Source organism: Argopecten irradians, chromosome 5 (assembly GCF_041381155.1).
Source record: "Argopecten irradians isolate NY chromosome 5, Ai_NY, whole genome shotgun sequence".
Lineage (NCBI taxonomy): Eukaryota > Metazoa > Mollusca > Bivalvia > Pectinida > Pectinidae > Argopecten > Argopecten irradians.
This window is the reverse complement of record NC_091138.1, coordinates 9,538,396-9,560,751: the sequence shown is the minus strand read 5'-3', so window position 1 is coordinate 9,560,751 and position 22,356 is coordinate 9,538,396. Positions and strand designations below refer to the sequence as shown.

The following is a 22,356-nucleotide window of genomic DNA, read 5'->3' as shown; positions in this document are numbered from 1 at the left end:
TCCCCCTCCTAATTTATGTCTATGATATCTACGTGTATTGAACTATGAAATACATTTAAAATATTTTCTTTTCGATATGTTGGTTCTTGAAATCAGAAACATATATACATATAATTATACGTATTTCTGTTGAAATCCATAGGCCTAGAGAGAATTTTTATTTATACAGAAACATATTCAACTGGATAATTATATGACCATCATTTTTCGAATTCGTCTCTTTTTAGATCACATTATGAAAAATGAATATTTCCGAGGTTTGATAGATAATTTAGTAAACTGTTAAAACAGAGATAAGAGTTAAATGTACCAGGAACTTAAATAACGTATACATGTTTCCGCTAATCTACATATGTATTTAGCCTGATTTCAGTTGCAATACTTCCTATTATATATATAATTAAATCTTCAACATAACTGTATACTATATATATATTTGTAAAATCTCGTAACCCCATTTCAGGAATACATATATGTTCCCCTTTGTGCTATAACCCCACTACCAAACACCTCACTGCCGTTGTCCTCGTGACGTCACATCCGGTTATTCCCCAAATCAGCGTGAGCGGCCGATTCCCCGATTAGCAGTGGATATACAGGTAAAAATCGAGCACAACCGATTTTGATGCGGTTTTCAACATTCTTGTCAGGAGATCAAACAGAATAAAATATCTAAATATTATTTTCCGTTCCATGTACACTTTAAGGCGAGAAAGTACAGTATTTTTAAAACGAATGCAATCTAGTTTTAATGTTATTAACTCTACATCTGACTGTGATTTGTTTATCAACTGTACCATTTAAAACCCATTTAAAGACAATCTTACATTAGTTTGTAACTGTGTGTTTACTTCTGTTTCTCGTTTACGTAGAACTTTACTGTGATAGTTTATCCATTAAGTGGCCCTTCTGGTTTGTTGATTTGGAATAAATAAATAAATAAATAAATAGACGTCCTTGTTTTCGGTGTTCGTTATAGTGTATCGTTTGCTGCAGGTCCGTTAAGTATTGGCATTTCCTAATGAAACCTAATGGTGTAATGCTCCCTTGCAAAAGCTAAATACAGGACTGCAATATTGCATAGTACATGTAACTGCGAAAAACATTTGCCCAAGGAACAAATGACACAATCGAAAAAACGAAAAAACAACAAAACTTGATCATTGATTTATAACAATCGAACATTTAATAGGACATTTCTCTGCATAGAATGCATCGGAGTTGGTCTGAATGTCTTCACAATAGTTAAACCTATAGATAATAATACTACGTCGTGACCCTACTGCGAATAGCACCAATCATCTTTACTCTCAATCTCTAGCATTAATGCAAAATTAATGGTACAGTTACAGTGAATAAGGTTGTTATGGAAAGTCGTGATCAATCTGGTGAAATCAAACAGGTATCAGCATTTATAAATAAAAAATTAAAATTTTAAAAAAAGAGAGAAACGCAAGTGGAGATTTTGAGATAACTCTGTTATAAGACATCTTTTCGAAACTCATAACTACAAATACAAATATTAAGTGATTCAGTTAAACCAACAAATTGTCCGATACATGAATGCTATATTTAGTTCACCAATAGAGCATGCATTTAACATGTACCGTATGAAATTTCCTAGTTATAATAAAATGACCGACAAAAGCGACTTTACTTCAATATAGTGAAACTAATGAATCCAACTAGCAGTCTATAGGTTAGCATAATGCAATTTAAATATTAACTATGCAAACTTAATTAGAATACATTTTAACATGCTTATACAAAGAATAAGATAACGAATGTTTTAATTGTGTTATATAAATGCTGATCAATATGTCAACAAAATGGACTAGATTAAACAAATCGCTAGCATATAAATCAAGTTATTCGTCTTCTCTGAACATGTGTTAATGAAATTCAAATGTGAACATATATTTGACTTTGAATTATAAAACCAATTTCAGAGCCAATCAAATACGGTTTAATCATAATATTAAGCAACCATTTATGAAAGTGTAAATGCAGCTAGAAAATTAAGACACAAACGGAAGTTTTAAAAATAAAATGGATTTCAAAATAAAAGAAACCAAAATCATCGAGGACTTGAAATCATGAGCCACCTCTTTCATGTGTGAAAGACTATGTTCCATGTTTTATATCGCATTCGTTTCTGATGAATCCTCTTGTATTCTTTAAACAAGTTTGTACATTTCAGTACCTAAGACGATCCGCCGTCAATTAACCGCCTTAACACTTCCATATCTATTATACATGCATATAAAAATATATTTCCAAAACATTCTCCACTCGACCATTATCACCCATCGAACACACAACATTATACTTTAAAACTCTATTCCCAATAATATGAATTAATATCACTCACATCGTTCTGCTTGCCTCACTTACTTCCCAACAGTTAAAATATATGAATACTTTGTTAATGTATTCTAAAAGACATTAAAACAGGAAAACCTTCGTAATTCACAGAAACCAACGAGGTCATCAGGGAAGTTATAAAACGGTATCAAATCAAACTTAGAAAGAATGTTACTGTAGATACTTTTCTTGTAATAAATATTTCATACATTTAACATATATAATTGGGGTTGATATGGTATGGAGGAACAAACAGAATTTAAACACGAAATACGAGAGGATTCATAATTACATGCCTTCTTACGTTTAGAAGGACCACTTTCATAAAAACAATATAAACCAAAACCCAGTTCCTCGCTTGCCACTAAATGTTTCTTATCAATAATTCAGTAATATTATAATAATACTAAAAGAAGTGTTTTAAGGAAATAATTTTGTTTAAAATACAAACAGATCAGTGATGTATCCCTGAGTTTAAACAAAAAGTGCAGAAAGAAGCCATACGGACGATTTCCCGCAGATAATGATAAGTATGATATACGTATACCTACGAATGACGTCGTCACTATCAGGGAAACAATTTATAGATAAGTACTAGAATAAACATGATAGTTACATCACCATCGCACTACCGACAGGTATATCTATTTTGACTAGAATGTATAATGTACAGTGATAAATAAATATTAATCTACATTATATGGCGGTTATAATATGGCAAGAATATCATGAATAAATATCAGATGTAATTATACATTAGGAGATTGGAGAACAAATGACAATTTCATTACGTAATACTGGACAAGGACAACCATTATCAACGCAGAATTGGTGAGCTTGAAAAATAAAAATAAAAAATATCTTGCATGATTTGATTTTTGATTTTAAAAGAGAGATGGGTAAGAAAAATGAAATAAAACAGTGTCTGGATAATTCCTCATCATATGTCAGTTTGAAATATAATATTATTTTGAAAGTATTTATTAGTTTGAAAAACTGAACTAACGTCCACGTTCTTTATTACATTAAGCATGCTACGTGTCCATGACAAGTGTTTCTACATAAAGTTGCAAGACAGCTCCGATAAGAAGGTAAGTCCTGTAACAACATTACTGCCCTTATATAGAGATTATCTATAAGATGTAAACCTGGATTGACAGGTTCACGTTTGATTTCACTCCCGATGTATACCCATGATAGTTTCACTGATACTCTACTTGTGGGTTTGGAAAAGACAAAGTTTAGACATATACATACACAGTATACTACATAATGTTAGGTGGGGATACCAATGCGTGTTTATCTCAATACAATGTAATACTAATATCAATATCACAAGTTGGCTGTACGATAACATTAGATACACATAAATTGTATATAGAATAGATGGTTTAGACAGAAAACAGACATCGTTGGAAGTCGATCTACGTCTCATCGTTACATTTTAAAAAGTTATTTTTCAATTTTAGACTTTCATATATGAACAGTTTTAAACATTTCCGGATATACTTTTGATAAAAAGCTCAATGATTAATTTGCGACAAAAACGTTTCTATATACTTAAATATCCGACGACAAAACTACAGGAACATATCACAAGGATGGAGATATACATAGAGATAAAATGTAAATGACATATCGCTCAAACACACTGACCATTTTTACAAGTTTCATCCACGCTTACTTAATATCATACAACATGAACAATTATTATATCTGCAGCAAGATAAAATGTCGTTGTGGTTTGTAGACTCCGATAAAATACATGTAGAAGTCTATGGCAATGAAATATGTGTTATTTTTATCAATTTCGTTTTTAATATAAACGTTTTACACATTTGTACAGTTTATCTTGATATCTACTGTTCTTGTGAGAGCGTTTCATTGCTAAATGGCAAATGTGTAAAGCTAAGCCTTCATTCCTGAAGTCCAATTAATGGTGGCCTTCAAATGATGACTTGGCAAGAAATAATTTTCATTTTCTCCCGAGAATCAACAAGTAAAGGGAAATGATGGACAAATCAACAGTAACAAGTATAAGGTAACACCTGGATGGTTTTCTGCATTCAATGTTTAACATTTAGGCTGATATGTTATATTCTCTGGACGATAAGCATGCATTATATGTAATAGCTTCTTACTTTTTGTAAAACATCTTTTCAATTTCATATATTGAAATGAAATAGAACACAACCGTCACGATAAAACAGTGTTACAAACTTGAAACGCCTTAACCAAATACATGCGTAGATAATCGGGAAATATAATTATTATGTAGATTAATTTCTTAAAAACAAGATGCGTTAAAAGGCATAAATGAATAATTAAAATCTAGCAACACGTTTTATAGTTCACCTAACATCGTGTTTATCGATGGCCTTGTCCTGCCAACAACAAAAATGTTCTGAAACAGATATAAGCTTACGAATAAAACCAATCATTCCATCTTTGCATATTCCAGAGTTCTTTTTACTCTTGAGGGTATGCAGTGTGTATTACGTAAATCAGTTTAAGAGCCAACTGGTGTCTTTTTCTTCTTCGAGAAATAGGTCGTAAAGTTCATAAACACACGACGTAACAATCAGTCTGTAATATGCTTACACAGAAAAGATAAATTAAAAAAAAAATTAAGGTAGTTACCTATCTTGGTAAGTTATTAGAATGTATACTCTTATAATACATATACAAACTTCTACACCATTTTAGTGTAAACAGTACATCACAATTTCAGTGTTAGACGACAAGCTTTTGACGCAGCACATGAACTTTCCCGCGACTACACATGCATTTTGATTTGTTCATTAGCCATGTTATCGAAGCATTAACATTACATTTATAGCAAAATTTGATTGACAACGTATCACCTTTACATGACTATTTTTGTCTACTATTACATATTAAATCAATACGAAGTTAGAGATTCCATATATAGAATCACTACTTCTAGAGAGAAAACAAATATATCTCAGTAGAGTTTCTGGGACATACTGAAGTTATTTGTCTGATATGAAATAAAAATATAACAATCTTTCTCATATATATATCTACACTCTATAATTCAAAACGAATTATTGATTATCGATCGGTTATATCTCCGTTGTTTTTAGACCATCCAGCAGCGTATCCATGCCATTAGTCTCGCTTTTGTCCACGTGACCATTCATTGGCTTATGATTGTTCACTTGGCCATTTGTCCTTTGACCTTTTGAATCCTCATGAGCCTTTAATGCTGCCGTAAGATTCATATCAGGTGGTCCAAACGTTGACGTCTTGTCGTACTCGCCGAGGAAGTTTAGAGATCTTTCCTGGACGTCGTATGGATGGATCTGGGTAGGGTCCACGGCGTTATCATCGATAGAATCATTATCGCTGTAATGGGAAATCGGGATATTATATATTTTAACAGCATCAACATTAATAAAATAAATTATATAAGGATGCATTAGCTACCGAAGTCAAAGTTAACGTTTTACATCGATAGACTAGTTATTTCTGTATTGGATTTTCGGATTAGCACATTCATATTTCAACTACACCAATCTACCCCCATGTAAACTATGTTGGAACGTTGTTACCACTTAAGACAGGGTTAAGATTTAGTGATTAAAGCAAGAACAAATGTTTGTGCAAATTTTACTAATTAATTATACGTTTACGACGATTAATTTCATATCAAAATGGCTTTGTTGTCATATAGCTAATCCGTTTACGAGGATTTTTATAAGTATATATTCATTAAAAAATAGCTAAGAATAGATAAAGACAATTGAAAAGCATTCTCAATAACAATATAACACGCATTTCCCAACTATATAAAATCAAATAAAACAAACCAGACACCAAAATTTGAAACCCTCACCATTTCCCCCAAAACTAAAACGTGACAACCATTTTGTTTCCAACGTTGCAAAATATGAAAAAAGTGAATGGTTTGGCCCATTTAAATACGTTAAACGTGAAAAACACATTTCCATGCAAATTTCTGTAGGAGACACAAACCGTCTTGTTGTTTCCTTCGACTACAAACTGATAATACAATAAAGTCGTAACTTTGAATGAAGCAATAAAGCAGAAGAAATATAAGAGTGAAATATTGAAATGAATCCGTGAACCAGGCACTATCGTTATCAACATATTTCTACAGAAGTAACTACCTATGACGCTCGTATTTCCTTAGGCTGAAGTAGTTCTAGACCTGCACAGTGGGTGGATTCAACAAAATTAGAATATTCAATAAATTTGGTCATAACTGGAGGACTAGTAGCTGCTATCGAATTCTGACTTATTAAGGTACTGCTGACTTTCTTACGAAAGGCACTAGCATGCGATACATCGAAACAAATTATGATTTTCAGTTTAAACTTAGTTTGTGTTTTATCAGTAATGAAGTCATGATCAGTTGTAACTCGAAAGTAATACAGCCAATCATGCTAATCTTTCTTCAAGCCATCTTTTTTTTTTTTTTTTTTTTTTTTTTTTACATTTTTAGATATTTATTGCAAGTTTTTTGTTAATAAGATAGATATACAGACGACGCTTAGAAGGCTTAGAGATAGTCTATTTATTTTTTTAATTACAAATGTTTAGAATGGCCACAGTTATGAAAACATCAATTTATTATCAGTAGCACAGTTATTACTCTCGTTATAGATATGTTAATGATTTGTCTTCCCTGTGCTTTTGATAAAATTGTAAAGTCAAATTTACGACGAACAATCAAATGTACATAAATACCATACCCCGAGTACTATAGAAAACACGTTAGACAGTTATCACCAAAGTTGCAGACAACTATATTACCGACATGAAATATTGAAATCTATACTAGCAATGTTAAATTTAGGCAATCATGTAAATATATATCATTATTACATATCAAGTAATATTGTGTAATATTTTCCAATTTCAAAAGTATTATAATGACGACAAAACAAGTTCCAAAATAGCATAAATAAATAATTTATATAAAACATTCTGAGCGAGAACGAATGATTACTTACTCCACTTCCCCGGCATCTTCTAAAAGCACTTTCTCCATGAATATTGGGTTGGCACTGGAAGTGAATTCACAATGTTAGAAAATGGAAAAATAAAATATATTGGAACAATCAAATAACAAGTCCGAGAATGCTTAGTCATTCGAGTGTAACAAACTGTAAATGTTTCACTCAAAGAAGTTAAAAGTCAAAATATATTCTTATAAGATCGAGAATAAACACATAGCATTTCGTAAGATAATTAACCCCAACTATGACCTATGCAAGGTCTATATCAGTCAAAAATTTTATATCTCAATTTAGACACATTTATGTTCTTCATATACTACTTTTTCAGTAAGCTTACAAATAAATCGGCAACCGTACAGCCGGTTATTTTCACGGAGGTAGTTTCGCGGGAAATTGCTTTAATCCACGATATATATATCATGAAAGCCGAACAAATCGTGAAAATTCAACTGTTAAAAATTCAATTTTCCTGTTTTTACTAAAACTTGTTAATCCGCACAAATAACCAGCTATAAGGTGCCAACCGTAAATGGAATCAGGTCACATTTATACATTTCATTACATTGAGATCTACGACATTTTGGTTTTTATTCAGCATATAAACATTCAGAATCTTTCGTAAAACTGAATGTTGCTCGATGTTGAAAAATGACATTTTGTATAACAAGATTTCCATATACACATAAAACAACAATATTGTATTTGGAATACAAATAATTAAGAAAGAGTGCCAAGATCAAGAAGCTGATTGAATAATCTTTTAATTAAACAAGCTAAAACAAGAAGGAACACAAAATCACAGTCATGCTTGGAAATATAGACATCTGCTTTAAAATATCCGGACGGAGTTCAATGTACTTAGTAATGCATTTGACCTTGTAATTCTACAATAGACATTGCATGCTCAGGTAAAATGAAAAGACCAAGTCCAAACCTTTACGAGTGGTACATATGTTTTCCCAATACATGTTAGATTCCTGTCGATATGTTTCTAAATTGTACAAATATGAGAAGTGAAAATCGAAGGAAGGGTTGTACAACTGCCGACACTTTTGAAAATAAGACATGTAAGGAATCTACATTGATGGTCAACAGTCAAACACAGTACACTTTGGAAATAGTCAGAATTACCAGACAAAACAACAAATGTCAACGTTTGATGAATATCTTTACACAAGACAATAAAAGAAGAATAACTCCAACAGACATTAGATCAAGAAATCTAGCTCTGTAAACTGAAAATATTATTCCCCACAGGATATGCGAAATGTTTTAGTTTCAAACTAAAATCTCGATTCAAAACCTATCGTTTTTTGAAATTATAAGAACATTATTTTCCTCTTTATATTTCCAAAATACCTTAAATTGGGAGTCGGACAATCTGTACAGTTCGTCCGCTTTTAACGCGTGCATATATAAACTCAAGAACAAAAAATGTTCAACCTAAATTAGTGAGAGTGCTTTTAGTTGTAACATAGGTTTGAAACTTATATATTAACACAATTCTTTGTTTTATATACATGCCGTTTTTGACTATATAAAATATCACATGCAAGGAAGAAAGGAAACAAAACAAATCTGATCCGATTTTAACAATAGACAACATATTACCGAACCTAAAATCTTGTTTCGGTCTCAAACACTCTGTTCGAGGTAGGGCAGAAAGGATAAGAAGGATTACTAAAAGAAATGTTTAAAAAACAATCATTAATGAAAGGAAAGATGCATAATGCTTAGCATGTCAATTCAACGACAAATGTATCTTATTCCAAAGAAAGAAAAACAAACTAAAATTTCAGCATGCCACATGTTAACTAACAATGCAATATTTACTATCTAATCTATACATTTGAATTCGGCAAGAATGACCACATATGAACTAACAAAAGTAATGTTTCTGACACTTAGAAACCAATGTAGAGAGCATGCCATACGTACTGAAGATTTTGAGCTACGTATCTGTACAATCGTGCTCCAGTATATGTCTGATCCTATGTGGGCATGCAAGCAGGTTTCACTATAGTATTGTTTAGTTTCCACAACTACCTATACTTCAAGAATGTTACTTTTTAGTATTAATAAATAACCGTGATTTTATTACAACCTCTATTTATACATCTCAGCCTCCATATATACAACTCAGAATTTGAAAGTTTCATTTCTACAATGAACATTAATCCTTATTTTATTGCAATCTCCATCTATACATCTCAGAATTTGAAAGTTTGATTTCTTCGAAGATTAATAGTCGTGATTTCATTGCAGCTTCCATCTATGTATCTCAGAATTTGTAAGAAGATAAGAAAACATATTTCATTTTTAGGTAAGAATTTCTACGGTTATAAAGGTTATTGGCGGCAAAATGCGTAAACTTTTTCATTCTTTTTATGCGAGTCAACTAGCTGAACAGAAAATTCTTCAATAAATATAATAGATTCGGTAAATGTTGTATGTGAATGTAAAGAAAGAAGTGCAGCACTTTGATGTGAAATATCTGCTCGTAATACGGCTATATAACGTATATTAGTTTAGTAATAATTATCGATATAAGAACCGTTCGGTTGCGAATTCATAAAATAATAATATAAATATAGGTTAACATTCTATATATGATAAAAACAACTTAAAACAAATAAAAAACAAATCACTTGCTGTTGTACACCAAATCGATATGATATGCACAAACTCAGACAGAACATGGGTACAATATAATGAAAAAAAAAATCTAAACTATTTTGCTGATATTTACGATTGTATTCTATCTGATCGTGTAAGCCAAAAATTGTCGTAATGAGACCTGAAAAAGGTTCAAATTCATGTTCTCCATCAGGTTTCTATACATACCATGGTCATTCTCTATCGATGAAATTTATTTCTATAAATTGGATTCAAGGCTACCGATAGAGGATATTGCAACAATTCGACTTGAAGAGATAAATAAAATCAAATATATTTCAAACCTCTCCAATCAAAAACCGCAAATAGATTATCATTATACTACTCCAAAAACATGAGAGCATTCTGAATGAGAATTCAATAGGGCACTTGGATAATTACCATTCTAATATAACGAATAAGACAGATCTCTCGACAGTAATGTTGAGGGATAGAGAAGAGCTGCATAAATTATATTGAAACGATGATAACAAGGTGATATGCGTTGCCAAAAACCATTAATAAAAGTAAAAATGACAGCAAAAATTTCTTAATGAAAACATTGTTCCTACACATAAGTTAATCCACTGAATAACTTCAGCATTTAGAGAAAACATGGTTAACTTCAGCATTTAGAGAAAACATGGTTCTCTAAACCAAAGCAAATGCTTGAAAAAATACAGGAAAACTACTTAACAGATTTTATCAAAAAGAAAGATTATTGGAGTAATATCATAATGACATAAGGATACCGAGCAGTGTGTGAACACAAGTGTACACATGGTGAGATAAAATAGTGTCAGAATCAGTCAACTCAACAGGAAATTATAGTAGTGAGATGCTGCAAGAATTCTAAACTTACAACAATATGATAGCGCCAGAAGAATTTAATTGATCAAAACACGCTATTTCAGATGAACTGATATTCAAACCATATAATACGATTGAAAATGAAAAGAGAAAAAATGGTTAGGCAATGTCATTATTTCACAATACTGTTTCATACTTACTTTTCATATGCATGCATATTAGTGCCCGGCATTTCTAGTTTCTGCATATCTGAATCCTTTGACCCTGGGGAGAGAGAAAACGAATTAAAACATTACATCTGCAGTTGAATCATCAATTGAAGAGAGTTTACTAAATCTGTGTCTCTATGAACATCCTATTGAATGACAGAATTATCAAAGTAGGTGTTCACTTATAGCATCATAATTGATAAATCAAACGGTATCTATGTCATCCTCCTCTATAGTATCTGTAATATCGATAATTAAACTATCCAGAGAAAGTACATAAAGGACAGCTAAAGCATGATACACGAGACAAACTTTTATTGGGGTATTACCTTACATAATCTCAATGGTCGTAGGCAGTGGAAAATAATTCACGAACCTCAAAATATAGAATTTTACTTATGACCTTTCTTACTAATCTTCATATATTTAATTGGAATAATAAAAAAATAACGTGCTTTGCACAAAGCGAAGCAATTTTTATTATGATTGCATTGCCGGCTGTAATATATATTCGGTTTTATATCCATAAGGATGTCGTCGGTATAATATTCGCCATACTTTGATATGTTTGTCCCTCTCGTCCCCCTCTCTCCTTTACATACCTTGTAATAATATAGTAAAGCATCATTTAATGCTATTATATTTGAAACCGACGAAAACATAAACCAATTCAGGCATGCCATGCAATCAGATTCCCATAAATGCTTATATTGGCCAACGTTTTGCTATGTTTATCTATACGTATCAGATTACCTGGAATAACATAGATTATTCCAAAGAAAAGGCCAAATGTATAAACAAAATAAAACTGATAGCATCTAGAAATAATAATTAGAAAAAAAAATGAAAAAAAAAACTAAGGATGCAAATAATAGACCAGGACCCCGTCTACCACCACCATGATATACAACGATTTCCTTCAGAATGGTTTTGTTTGGAGAGCAATATTTATCAACAATAACCCACAACAAAATAATTCAAAAGGCATTTAAGTTTGAAATTATAATGTCAATAAAGATAGTTAAGTTACAATATTACATGCAATAACAACACTGTGCGCTACATACATGTATTTCCTGGGCCTCTATGACCTGAGAGAAATCAAAGTAATATTTACATAAAATGTGTGTTCCGTTACCCAAAAAATAACTACTTAAAACGTGTATGACAAACACATATCCTGATTAAAAACGTCACCATTTTACATTACCAAATAAGTATATTAGATAGATTATTTTGTTTGAATTGCAATATCATCTTTAAAAAGCATTGTCAAACAGGATAGATTAAAACATTAGAGAGAACAAAAATCAAATTAACAAAATCTTTTCAATACAAAAGAAAGCGAATTAAATAAAGAAATGCAAAGTACATTTTAATTTATCAGGGGTATATTACCACTTCAGAATATTTCCATTCTACTTACCGTATGCCATAGCTGTAGCAGCCTTTAGCTTTCTTTGATATCTGTAACATAAGCAAAAGAAATGGAGCACCGTAACTATGTGATTCTGTAATGTTCGCCGGGCCCATAAAACTCCGAAGGAAAACCAATTATATAAGACCCTACAGATCCACATTTCGTTAATACGTATAATAAAAGCTCCTTACAATTTCATTATAAAAACGTCTTAACATATGCGAGAGACTTTATTACGAGTCTAAACTATCAACTGTAAGTTTTTTGGAGCAACGACCTAAGAAGCGTATGTAACGGTCAGAGTAAGAGTCATTGCCCTTTCGTCATAGTATGTGGTGTAATGCTTCTCATTGATCAGAAATTTCTAACCCATGTTCTTATCTATGTTTATTTTCTGATCTGAAAGCCTCTTACAAGGACGGATCACCTAGAAAAACAGTTGCATAATAAATGGAACTTTCAAAAGATGTTCCTTCATATATGACTGCATAACACCCGATACCTTAAGCATAATTTTAAAGGGACAATTCAGTCTATGAGTACATTAAAAAATTGCACACATTTGGAAACAAACCAGTTCTAATAGAAATTACATTAGTTGGTTTTACTGTGATATGCCAGAAAAGCCCATTGTAGTGAAATGTATGTGAAATGTTCAAACTCGCTAACTGTCCGGTATTACACGTAGTGGTCGGGTGGCTTGTATGCAACGATTTGGAATTTCAACGGTATCAATCAAAATACTGATCAATGTCGTTAAATTTGTCAATATTTCTATTAGATATATGTTTCATAAGGAATGTAGATAAAATACATTAATGTCATATTTTGCTTCGTTGTTATGTCACAGCCTCACAGAATTGTCCCTTTTAAATGCTCGAAACCTTTAGCGCGACACAAAATGATTAGGACGGAACAACGTTCTTATAGATCTCTTTGCTTTGTATAGATGATTGTGTAGATGAAAGGGTCTTGCTTTGTATATTAGATGTCCAAGAATGATTAAGTATAAATTATACCAACTGTCAAAATTGCTTGAACACTATAAAAAGGGCAAAAGTTTCACTATTACAAGAAGCATCAAGAATATACTGCAGCCTCCCAAAACAGACACATAAGAGGTCGTCCTTAAATGACCCCACCTGTTCAAAAGACCCACAAAATGTCATGCTTATTGTATGCTACCCAAATGCCTTACATGAGATAGGATATATGTATTGTTGGTGTGTTGGGGACTGGTCCACAGCTGCTGTAGAGAGAGACAGCTCTAACACGACCACTCTAATGATGTCATACATCAGACACCACTAATCAAATATTGTTACTACACACAGCAATGCTCTGTTTGGTGCATCTAGTCATGCATAAATCAATGACCCCATTAAGGAAGGTTTAACGACAGCGTAATTATATATTCCTTACATATTAGCTGAAAATGATTATCTTTCTACGTTTATGCTACATCTATAATAGTAGATCTATGTTCCTTAATAATAGATGCCCAAGTATGACATAAGTTATACCACCTGTCCCAATTGGTTGATCACTATACAAAAGGCAAGCGTTCCACTGTTACAAGGAGAAACACCACGAATATACCACAGTCTCCCAAAACAAACAGACACATAAGAGACGTCCTTAAATGATCCCACCTGGCTAAGGCTTTTCCCAGTATAAAAATGTAACGGTTAGTGATAGCGCAATGCTTTTTGTATGTAATTATGTTTTACTTATTTATAGGATATCACCTGCTTAAACACTTAAAACTAAACTTAACACTATTCACAGACAAATATTTTACTTAAGTGTATGATTTTACATAGACTTAAAACATCTGTCTGAGAAAGTTTTGTGGTGCCGGGACCTGACCGTCGTTCTTAATATTAAACAGTTAAAGAGGATATCATTTGTTTTCATGTGTGAGTCCTCCTATCCTACGGTACTCAATAAAAACAAGACGAGACGTACTGTTTCCTGGTGATGTGGAGAATGATCGCTAGAACAAGACAAGGGATACCCAGGACAATCGCTATCAGGACAATTGTCATCACTAATAAACGTTTAGAGTCGTCTTCCTCTTCTGCCTGGGTTGTGGGCTGCAATTCAAAATTGATACATAAATCAGAAACGAGGGCTTGGTACTCGTTATTTACGAATTATTGTAACAATAGGTTCGTTTTAGGATGGGTTGGTTTTGTTTTTCATATTAAACTTACATAATGTATTGGAACGCTTATACGCAATATTAGATTTTCAGAAACATTTTGAATATAAATTTCAGTTTTTAAATCAATACCTTTCTCGTTCTTGTTTATTAAAATATTCAACTGTGGGCAATTTGACAGAGTGCTCGTGTATACATACCACAATTTGAAGAATGTTATATTCATTTAATACTCCTATTAATTCTGCTGCGTGTGCATCAATTTTGCTGGAAAAAAAAAGAAAAGAATAATGCTGTAAAGTAGAATATTTTGACAATAGTTAATAGCTTCACTTTCATTCACAACTTTGATTTAAAATACTTAGTAGCCTAGCAATGCCAAGCTCTGCTTAATATAAGAGAGCCCTTGTGTATGCTTTGTCATGTAACAAAATTAAGGTAGATTCGTTCCTACCCTTAGAAGTATACATGATATATACACTGGACCTGTTAACAATGTGTGGGCACATGATTTATAAGCGTGTCCCCTTTGCATGATCTAAAGCCGACCTAATTTGAAAATTTATCCTCTTCTAACTGACATCCTTCTTCATATTGTCTCCTTTTGTACGTGACATTCTCTCGCTTTTTGCCTTGAGTTGAATGCCTTATGAGAAAGAGTTTAGGTTCTCCATTATCACCCTTGGAAGACTGGTTTGCTTGTGCTCAATATAGTCTGAATGGGTGAAGTGTGTTGTTTGATGTCTTCGGTAACATGCTACGTTGAGATACTGGACAAGAGATTGCATTATTAAAAAGATATACTTTAGTCTCCAAAAACACACACGAATGCATCTTACGCAATCCACCGAAACACCTCAATTAATGGACGTCGATGTTAATACATATACTACGTTAGGCGTAACCAACAATGGGACCATCTAATATTATATACACTAGGAAATTGATACAATACCACATTTTTATGTTACGTAAAACTTTGGAAATATTTATCTGGCTAAATCGTACCTCAACAATTCTGCAGGCTCTATTATTTTGTCTGTAGCTCTATCCTCAGCGTGTATAAACATATCCGTCCTGTAAAAATATAGGACAATTTATGTTTAATGTCAGTTGTACTTTTGTGAATGTGAGACACATTCTTTCAAAAATCACACCCTACAATACTTTTGACACATATCAAAACAGAAGAAATATACTGGCAGATAATTTAAAACAAATACTGGATGAACAGCGTCATACTCCAGAGCTTTAAATATAGTAATACTTGTGACAGCATGAGCTAGGCTATCATTACTACAGTACATGAACCAAACCATACGATGCTACAATGCATACTATCAACTGTTACGAGTTGAAATAAAACACAGTATAGCAATTTTGAACCTGCACTAAGCATACACAAAGCTGAACATTTCCTTGATGTCTGTTGATTATTTTAAACAGAGAGCAATGCACAGGATTTACAACACAAAAGAAACTAAGAAGGTTATTCTCAGTTGTGACCAATGATAGTCAGGTAACTTACTTGTCTACTTCTGGCTTGCCTTGTGAGTTTTCATGAGTCTGTATTTGATCAACAACTATTCTGTACCCAGTTATTCTCTCCAGATCACTGTAAAATGGCAGCGAATCATCTTATATTCATATCTAATACATATCTCTTGTGTATGTGGATATTGTTCTAAACTTAATTACATTTTTTTATAATACGACCTAACACGTATTAAATTTAAAAAGCAAAATCTTTCTGTATAACATGAAATGTAAACATAAAATATTCTTTGTGTTCCTGGTTGTACTGTTAAAAAACGTGAAAAATATTTCACAGTTCCTGTTGTCATAGCTAGTTTTTAAAGTGATGACGATTATTGCTACCAACAAAGAAATCATTTGATCCAAACCACAAAAGGAAAGACCCACAAAATGTCATGTTTTATTGTATGCTACCCAAATGCCTTTAATGAGATAGATATAGGTATTCCTGGTGTGTTGAGGACTGGTCCACAGCTGCTGTATGTATAGAGACGCAGCTCTAACACGATCACTCTCGTGATGTTATACATCAGACAAACCACTTATCAAATATTGTTACTACAAACAGCAATGCTCTGTTTGGTGCATTTATTCATGCATAAATCAATGACCCCATTAAGGAAGGTTTAACGACAGCGTAATTATATATTTCTTACATATTAGCTGAAAATGATTATCTTTCTACGTTTATGCTACATCTATAATAGTATATCAATGCTTCTTAATGCATCTTGACACGGATACTTACTCTCTAAACCTCGAGGAAATGTTTTTGACTTCTTCGACTGAATTCCTGAAAATGACTTTGACTCTCTGATTATCGTTGATCAAGGATATCTGAAACATAATAAACCACAATTAATTGTCTTATATTTAAAAGGCAGCAAGAAAATTATGTATTATAAAGTTATTTATGATGTTCTGAACATCATCTTTAAATGCGATTTAAGGAAACGAATTACATAAAAAATGACAGACTTCTTTACCAGTCAAATTACATTATATAATCTTTTCATCAGATGTGAAAAAGTGCACCATGGATCTTTAGCATGAAAGTCTAATAAACGTCTGTAGGCAGACATTGCGATGGTAGTTATCAGTTAAATATAATAATGATCAGTTTAGTAAGCCTTTGATGATATTAATCCCGTTTATATATCGAACAGTTTAAAGGACATTAACACAGCACAGTTCGTCACCACTATTTCATGTCTGCCATCTATGACTGATTTTGTCGATGAACATTGAATATAATATACACTTCCTTAACTTCATAACCGTGATCATGAAACATCTTACTTTTCAATGCGTTTAAAAACTTTTAATCTTCTGTAAAAAAAATTATATCGTTATTGTTTTGTTTCTGCAAAAATGTTTATTGCTCTCATATAGACATTTTGGCATATATATACGAATATGAGGTTGGTGCCAAATATACAGCCATGATCATACAAGGAACTGTTCTAAGGAGTTGAAATATAATAAAACAAATTCTAGAGAAAAGCTCCGATACAACATCAATGTATTTTACTACTTGAATGCATTTTCTGTTGTTATCTCTCCTTATATGTTCTGATGGAGCTTACCCGTATCATTGCGTTACTGGAATAGAAGGGCGCCACCGTATCCATGACAGACACGTTCATAAGGTAATATCCGGACAGATCTGACCGGAAGTAGGTGCTGGTCTTTATGGTGCCATTGTTAGGGAAGAGGAAGAAAGAAGCGTTGACTGTAGCCTGGGGCTGACTAGAGCTGCCAGCGTAAGGATGGAATACGATACTGTTCATGTGGTATCGATGTACTCGATTTTTGCCAATGTCTTCATCAATTACGTCATTCTAGAAAGTATTTAAGTCATTTTATGTTAGTAGACTTCCTTAGTCTAGACAACTGTGTTTTTCTTGAGTCCTAAAATAGGCATACAATGTTATGGATTCTGGTTAATACATTCAAAAACAGAATCGACCTATCTGGAGTCTAACTTGCCTTATTATACATATTTCCTATTGATCAGATTTCCAAATTCATCTGACAATGATTCCACTTTTTTCATAAAGTTGAACTCTCAAACTATATCAAATTCAGAATAGAAAACATATCAAATGTATTAACATGATAATACCATCCTTATCTGTACCGCAAGTACAATGTAATTGTCACTTACGTGTAGTTTGTAGATGATTTCTGCGAGTTGCGTTTTACGACTGACGCCAATACTGAGAACAGATTCTTTAAACCTTGGACCATGGTCATTGATGTCGCCGATCTTAACCTGCACCCACAACAAAGTTGTATTTCTAGGGTCATATTCCAAAGGCGCAAAATGTAAATTGGTTGACCTTTTTCTCCTAGTGGTGACACCTGTATCTACGTAACAAAGTGGTGTTGCCCAGACAACCAAATCAATCGTGTCGATCGGTTGGCCATGAAGTCTTCCTTCTCTGTCGATTGCTGTTTTTATGAAAAGCCCTCCCGTCACATTGAGGTGAAAATAATCCATCATGCTGCCTCCTGTAAGAATGTCATAGTCCAATATACAGGTAATTGGTAACATACAAAAGAATAAACTGCCATCTTATTTATGGTTCCTGCAAACTTCCAACATCCTAATAAAATTAAGCTCAAGCTTATTCAAATAAAACATGGCTTTGACAAATTAAATTTCACAAGTATATTTTCTTAAATTATTTCCAGTTATGGAAAAGCCTTTAAAAACTACTGTATAAATCCTTGAGGAGCCATGGTTTATTTTAAGTGTTAAGTAAAGTAATTATTCTCTGAATTTAATTGACAACTCTGTAGATTGTAGGCGAGAGAGCGATTGAAGAAAGAGAAAGCCATATAAGCATTGTGTAGAATCTCGCCTAATTCTCAAAACTTCACTACAAAGAAATTGAGTTAGAATTTGACATCTTAGCAGCAATTAGAATAAGAACATTTGCTTTTTGAAATTGCTAGCCTGCAAGATGTTCAGTTTAATTATTGTATTAGTTTCAAAAAGGTTAAAACTTTCTTGAGGTACACATTATTAATCACTTCGAAGTTTCCTCATAGTAACATTTGTAATACTTCATTTTTCATGTGATTTATTATGATTTAAGCATCTAATAAATTGCATATATGTTACCTAATTCTCTTTTAGCTCTATCTACTCTGTTGGTTGTCAAGTTATCAGTTACGATCATGTAAGAACGGCCTCTCCTGCATACAATGTTTCAGGAGGGTATATTCGATTTAATTGCAGGGCTCTTGCCTTTTTTTCAGTTTAGTTTTGTTGGGACAAATTAAACCAGGAAAACAAGGAAGGTTCCACAGTAATGAACGTCGTATGCTATACAGTTTAAGTGTAAGAAGTGTGTCTCCACTCCATACATTCTGACAGATGAAAATTAAATATGTAGTAGTCTACTGGATTGTACAAAAATTAAAGATTATAAACGATAACTGCTACAAAGTCTGTTCATACCAATGTAACAATGGAAAATGAGGTAAAGATAGTGAAGATGATTGCTGTAAAATATATATTACGAAGAACTACTAGGCCTACACCGTGCGTATCCAGGTGAAATCCTTTTGCAATCATACACTGTTTAATATGACGGTCACAGTAAGTTGATAAAATGTTGTAATGGAGGAAAACATTGCGAAAAGACAACAGTTTAAAGAAAAATTAACAGAGAACTTACCCACAAGGTGATAGCATGTTTTGGTGAAGTTCGCGTCAGTATCTGCGTCTTTGGAAACATTAACATATCCGACAAAAGCCTCTGATTGTTCCTCAGGAACTGGTCCTAGGACGAATGGCTCCATACTGGGAATCCTCTCAAACACGGGATCTTGGTCGTTGACATCGAGCAGTTGGATTATAAGGTTTATAGGCATGATGTAGCTCTTAGGATACCCATTGTCGTAGGCGTTGATTGTTATCTTTAACAAAAGCAAACGTCAGGGGTAGACATTTAAATCAAACATTGTGATTACCATGATTGGGGCGGTGTAAAACAAGGAGTAATGAATTAACATTCCAAATGTAGACGTTTTTCATGGATGAGGCAGCAGGTAAAATTTTACAGACATGGCGTTAAGAATTAATATCTCAAATTTAGTTGTCTTTTTCCTTATGTGGCAGAAGATAACATTCTAAGGCCCTACCTGGAACTGCAGGCCAAAATCACTGTGTCAGGGGGAATATTACAAAGAAGAAACTATTTGAATACTTTCCCATTAGGTAGGGAGTTAGAATTATACCTGCTGCCCCTATTGCATAATCGCAAAAAGGCGACTAAATTTAGGACTTTATCTTTTCCTAACCAACTTTATCTATCCTAATGCCTCGCTTGGCACCGGCTCACTTTTGGCCTTAAGTTGAGCGTTCGCTCCTGTGACTAAAGGCTCTGGGTTCTGTCCCCTTGTCGAGACACATCAAAGTCTATAAAAGTGGTAGTTTATGCTCCTGCTTAGCGCTCTGCATACAGGGGGTGGGACGACGGGTTCGCCCGTTGTCTGTATAATCTGACCAAGTGGCGTGTGTTGCTTTGTGTCCTCGGCGGCATGCTTGAGTGATATAGCACTATAAAACAGTTCCACTATACAAGACACAACATGGTATACGTACCGCAGTCTCCCAAAACACGCACCTCGCAAAACATACACGCAACACACCGCATACATGGTAGGCCGTCCTTACATGACTATAGCTGTAAATAGGACGTTACTTAATCAAACAAACTTTCACATTTTCTAGGGATTTTACTGTAAGCAAGTGTTTTGTTCGTTTGCTTAACTAACGTCCTACATGAATTTAAAGCTAGGGTCATGTAAGGACGGCCTTCCATGTATGCGGTGTGTAGCATGTATGTAGTGCGAGATGAATGTTTTGATAGGCTCTAGTATATTCGTGTTGTGTCTTCTTGTATAGTGTAACTGAAGCATGCAGTCGAAGACACCAAGCAACACACCCCACTCGGTCGCATTTTAATGACAACAGGGGAACCAGCCGTCCCATTCCCTAAATGCAGAGCGCTAAGCAGTAGGAGCACCAACTACTACTTTTATACACTTTCCTGCATCTCAGCCAGGGAACAGAACTTCGAGCATATTACACAGGAATGAGCGCCTAATTTCCAAAAGTGAGGCAGTCATTAGAATGAAGCTAGTAAGGAAGAGGAGAAAAATAATATCATAAATTTAGTCACCTTTTACAATCATGTATTAATGGGCAGCAGGTACAAGTCTTAACCCCTACCTGCTAGCAAATGTTACGTATATGCACGTCTGTGTGTTGTGAGGCAGCATTATATTCCTGTTGTCTCCTTGCAATAGTGAAGTGAAACTCACTCTTGTCCTTTGATAGTGACATCTCAATGAAAACACCGAACAGCACACCCCATTCAAAAACGACCTATTTCATAGTCTATGGTGTCTTAGCCAAGCGACAGAACCAAAATCCTTTATCACAGGGATGCAGGGGTTTCGTTATGCAGGCAGTACCCGGTACTTTTTGCCGGTTAAACCTGGCTGTGGTACCGTCTGATTTGGGCTAAATTACATTAGATAGCATACAGATAGAATAGAAAAGTACACCCTGAAATTGCAATTGTACCACCTCTCCTGAAAGATAATGAAACCCCTGGGGATGAATGCTTAACGCAAGGCCAAATGTTAGACAGTGTAAAGGGAGACGTCAGAAAAAAAAGAAAGTCGGTTACGAAGAAAAGAAAATGTAAGATCCCAAAATTGGTCCTCTTTTACGATCATGCAATAGGGACAAGAAGTACAATTTAAGTACAATTTTAACGCCATACCAGCAGGTAATAAAAATCAAAATAAAGATAAGTTGACTTTGAAAAAGACGATTGGAGCGTGTAGTAACTATTTGCTTAATAATGAAAAAAATCGGAGGAAACAAATCATTAAATATTATGAATACCTGGTATTTTCCCTGGTGAGTAGGATCTTCCCTATCAAGTGTGCCGTTAATGGTCAGAAGGCCAGAGTCTTCATCCATTTTAAAGTAGATGTAATCATTAACCTTCGATATATTGTACCGTACACGTCCATTCTCGCCGTGGTCATTGTCAATGGCCTTCACAGTCATTACATGAGCTCCCTCTTGTTCCTATAGCCAAACAAACGTAGTGAAGCATAATAATGATAAATCAAGAAAATAAAATACGGAGACAATTATAA

General features: G+C 33.5%; 1 protein-coding gene across 11 annotated transcripts in view; it reads right to left on the bottom strand.

The window, feature by feature from the left end:
• Positions 1-1,163: 1,163 nt before the first annotated feature.
• LOC138322812 (cadherin-23-like) overlaps positions 1,164-22,356 on the bottom strand; it is a 208,952-nt gene continuing 187,759 nt past the window's right edge. For 6 of the 11 annotated variants that reach the window (XM_069266925.1, XM_069266930.1, XM_069266926.1 and 3 more), the window contains 15 exons: positions 22,097-22,285; positions 19,854-20,094; positions 18,332-18,678; positions 17,751-18,005; positions 16,913-17,001; positions 16,157-16,243; positions 15,637-15,705; positions 14,829-14,895; positions 14,433-14,560; positions 12,471-12,511; positions 12,112-12,135; positions 11,036-11,099; positions 10,120-10,167; positions 7,365-7,418; positions 1,164-5,733 (listed from right to left, as the gene is read on the bottom strand). In XM_069266925.1, coding sequence (XP_069123026.1) covers positions 5,451-5,733; positions 7,365-7,418; positions 10,120-10,167; positions 11,036-11,099; positions 12,112-12,135; positions 12,471-12,511; positions 14,433-14,560; positions 14,829-14,895; positions 15,637-15,705; positions 16,157-16,243; positions 16,913-17,001; positions 17,751-18,005; positions 18,332-18,678; positions 19,854-20,094; positions 22,097-22,285 — 1,986 coding nt within the window. In that variant the 3' untranslated portion in view covers positions 1,164-5,450. Of the gene's footprint in view, positions 5,734-6,518; positions 6,560-7,364; positions 7,419-10,119; positions 10,168-11,035; positions 11,100-12,111; positions 12,136-12,470; positions 12,512-14,432; positions 14,561-14,828; positions 14,896-15,636; positions 15,706-16,156; positions 16,244-16,912; positions 17,002-17,750; positions 18,006-18,331; positions 18,679-19,853; positions 20,095-22,096; positions 22,286-22,356 lie in introns of all 11 variants that reach the window. The other 5 variants (XM_069266935.1, XM_069266936.1, XM_069266933.1 and 2 more) reach the window with 5 other exon arrangements.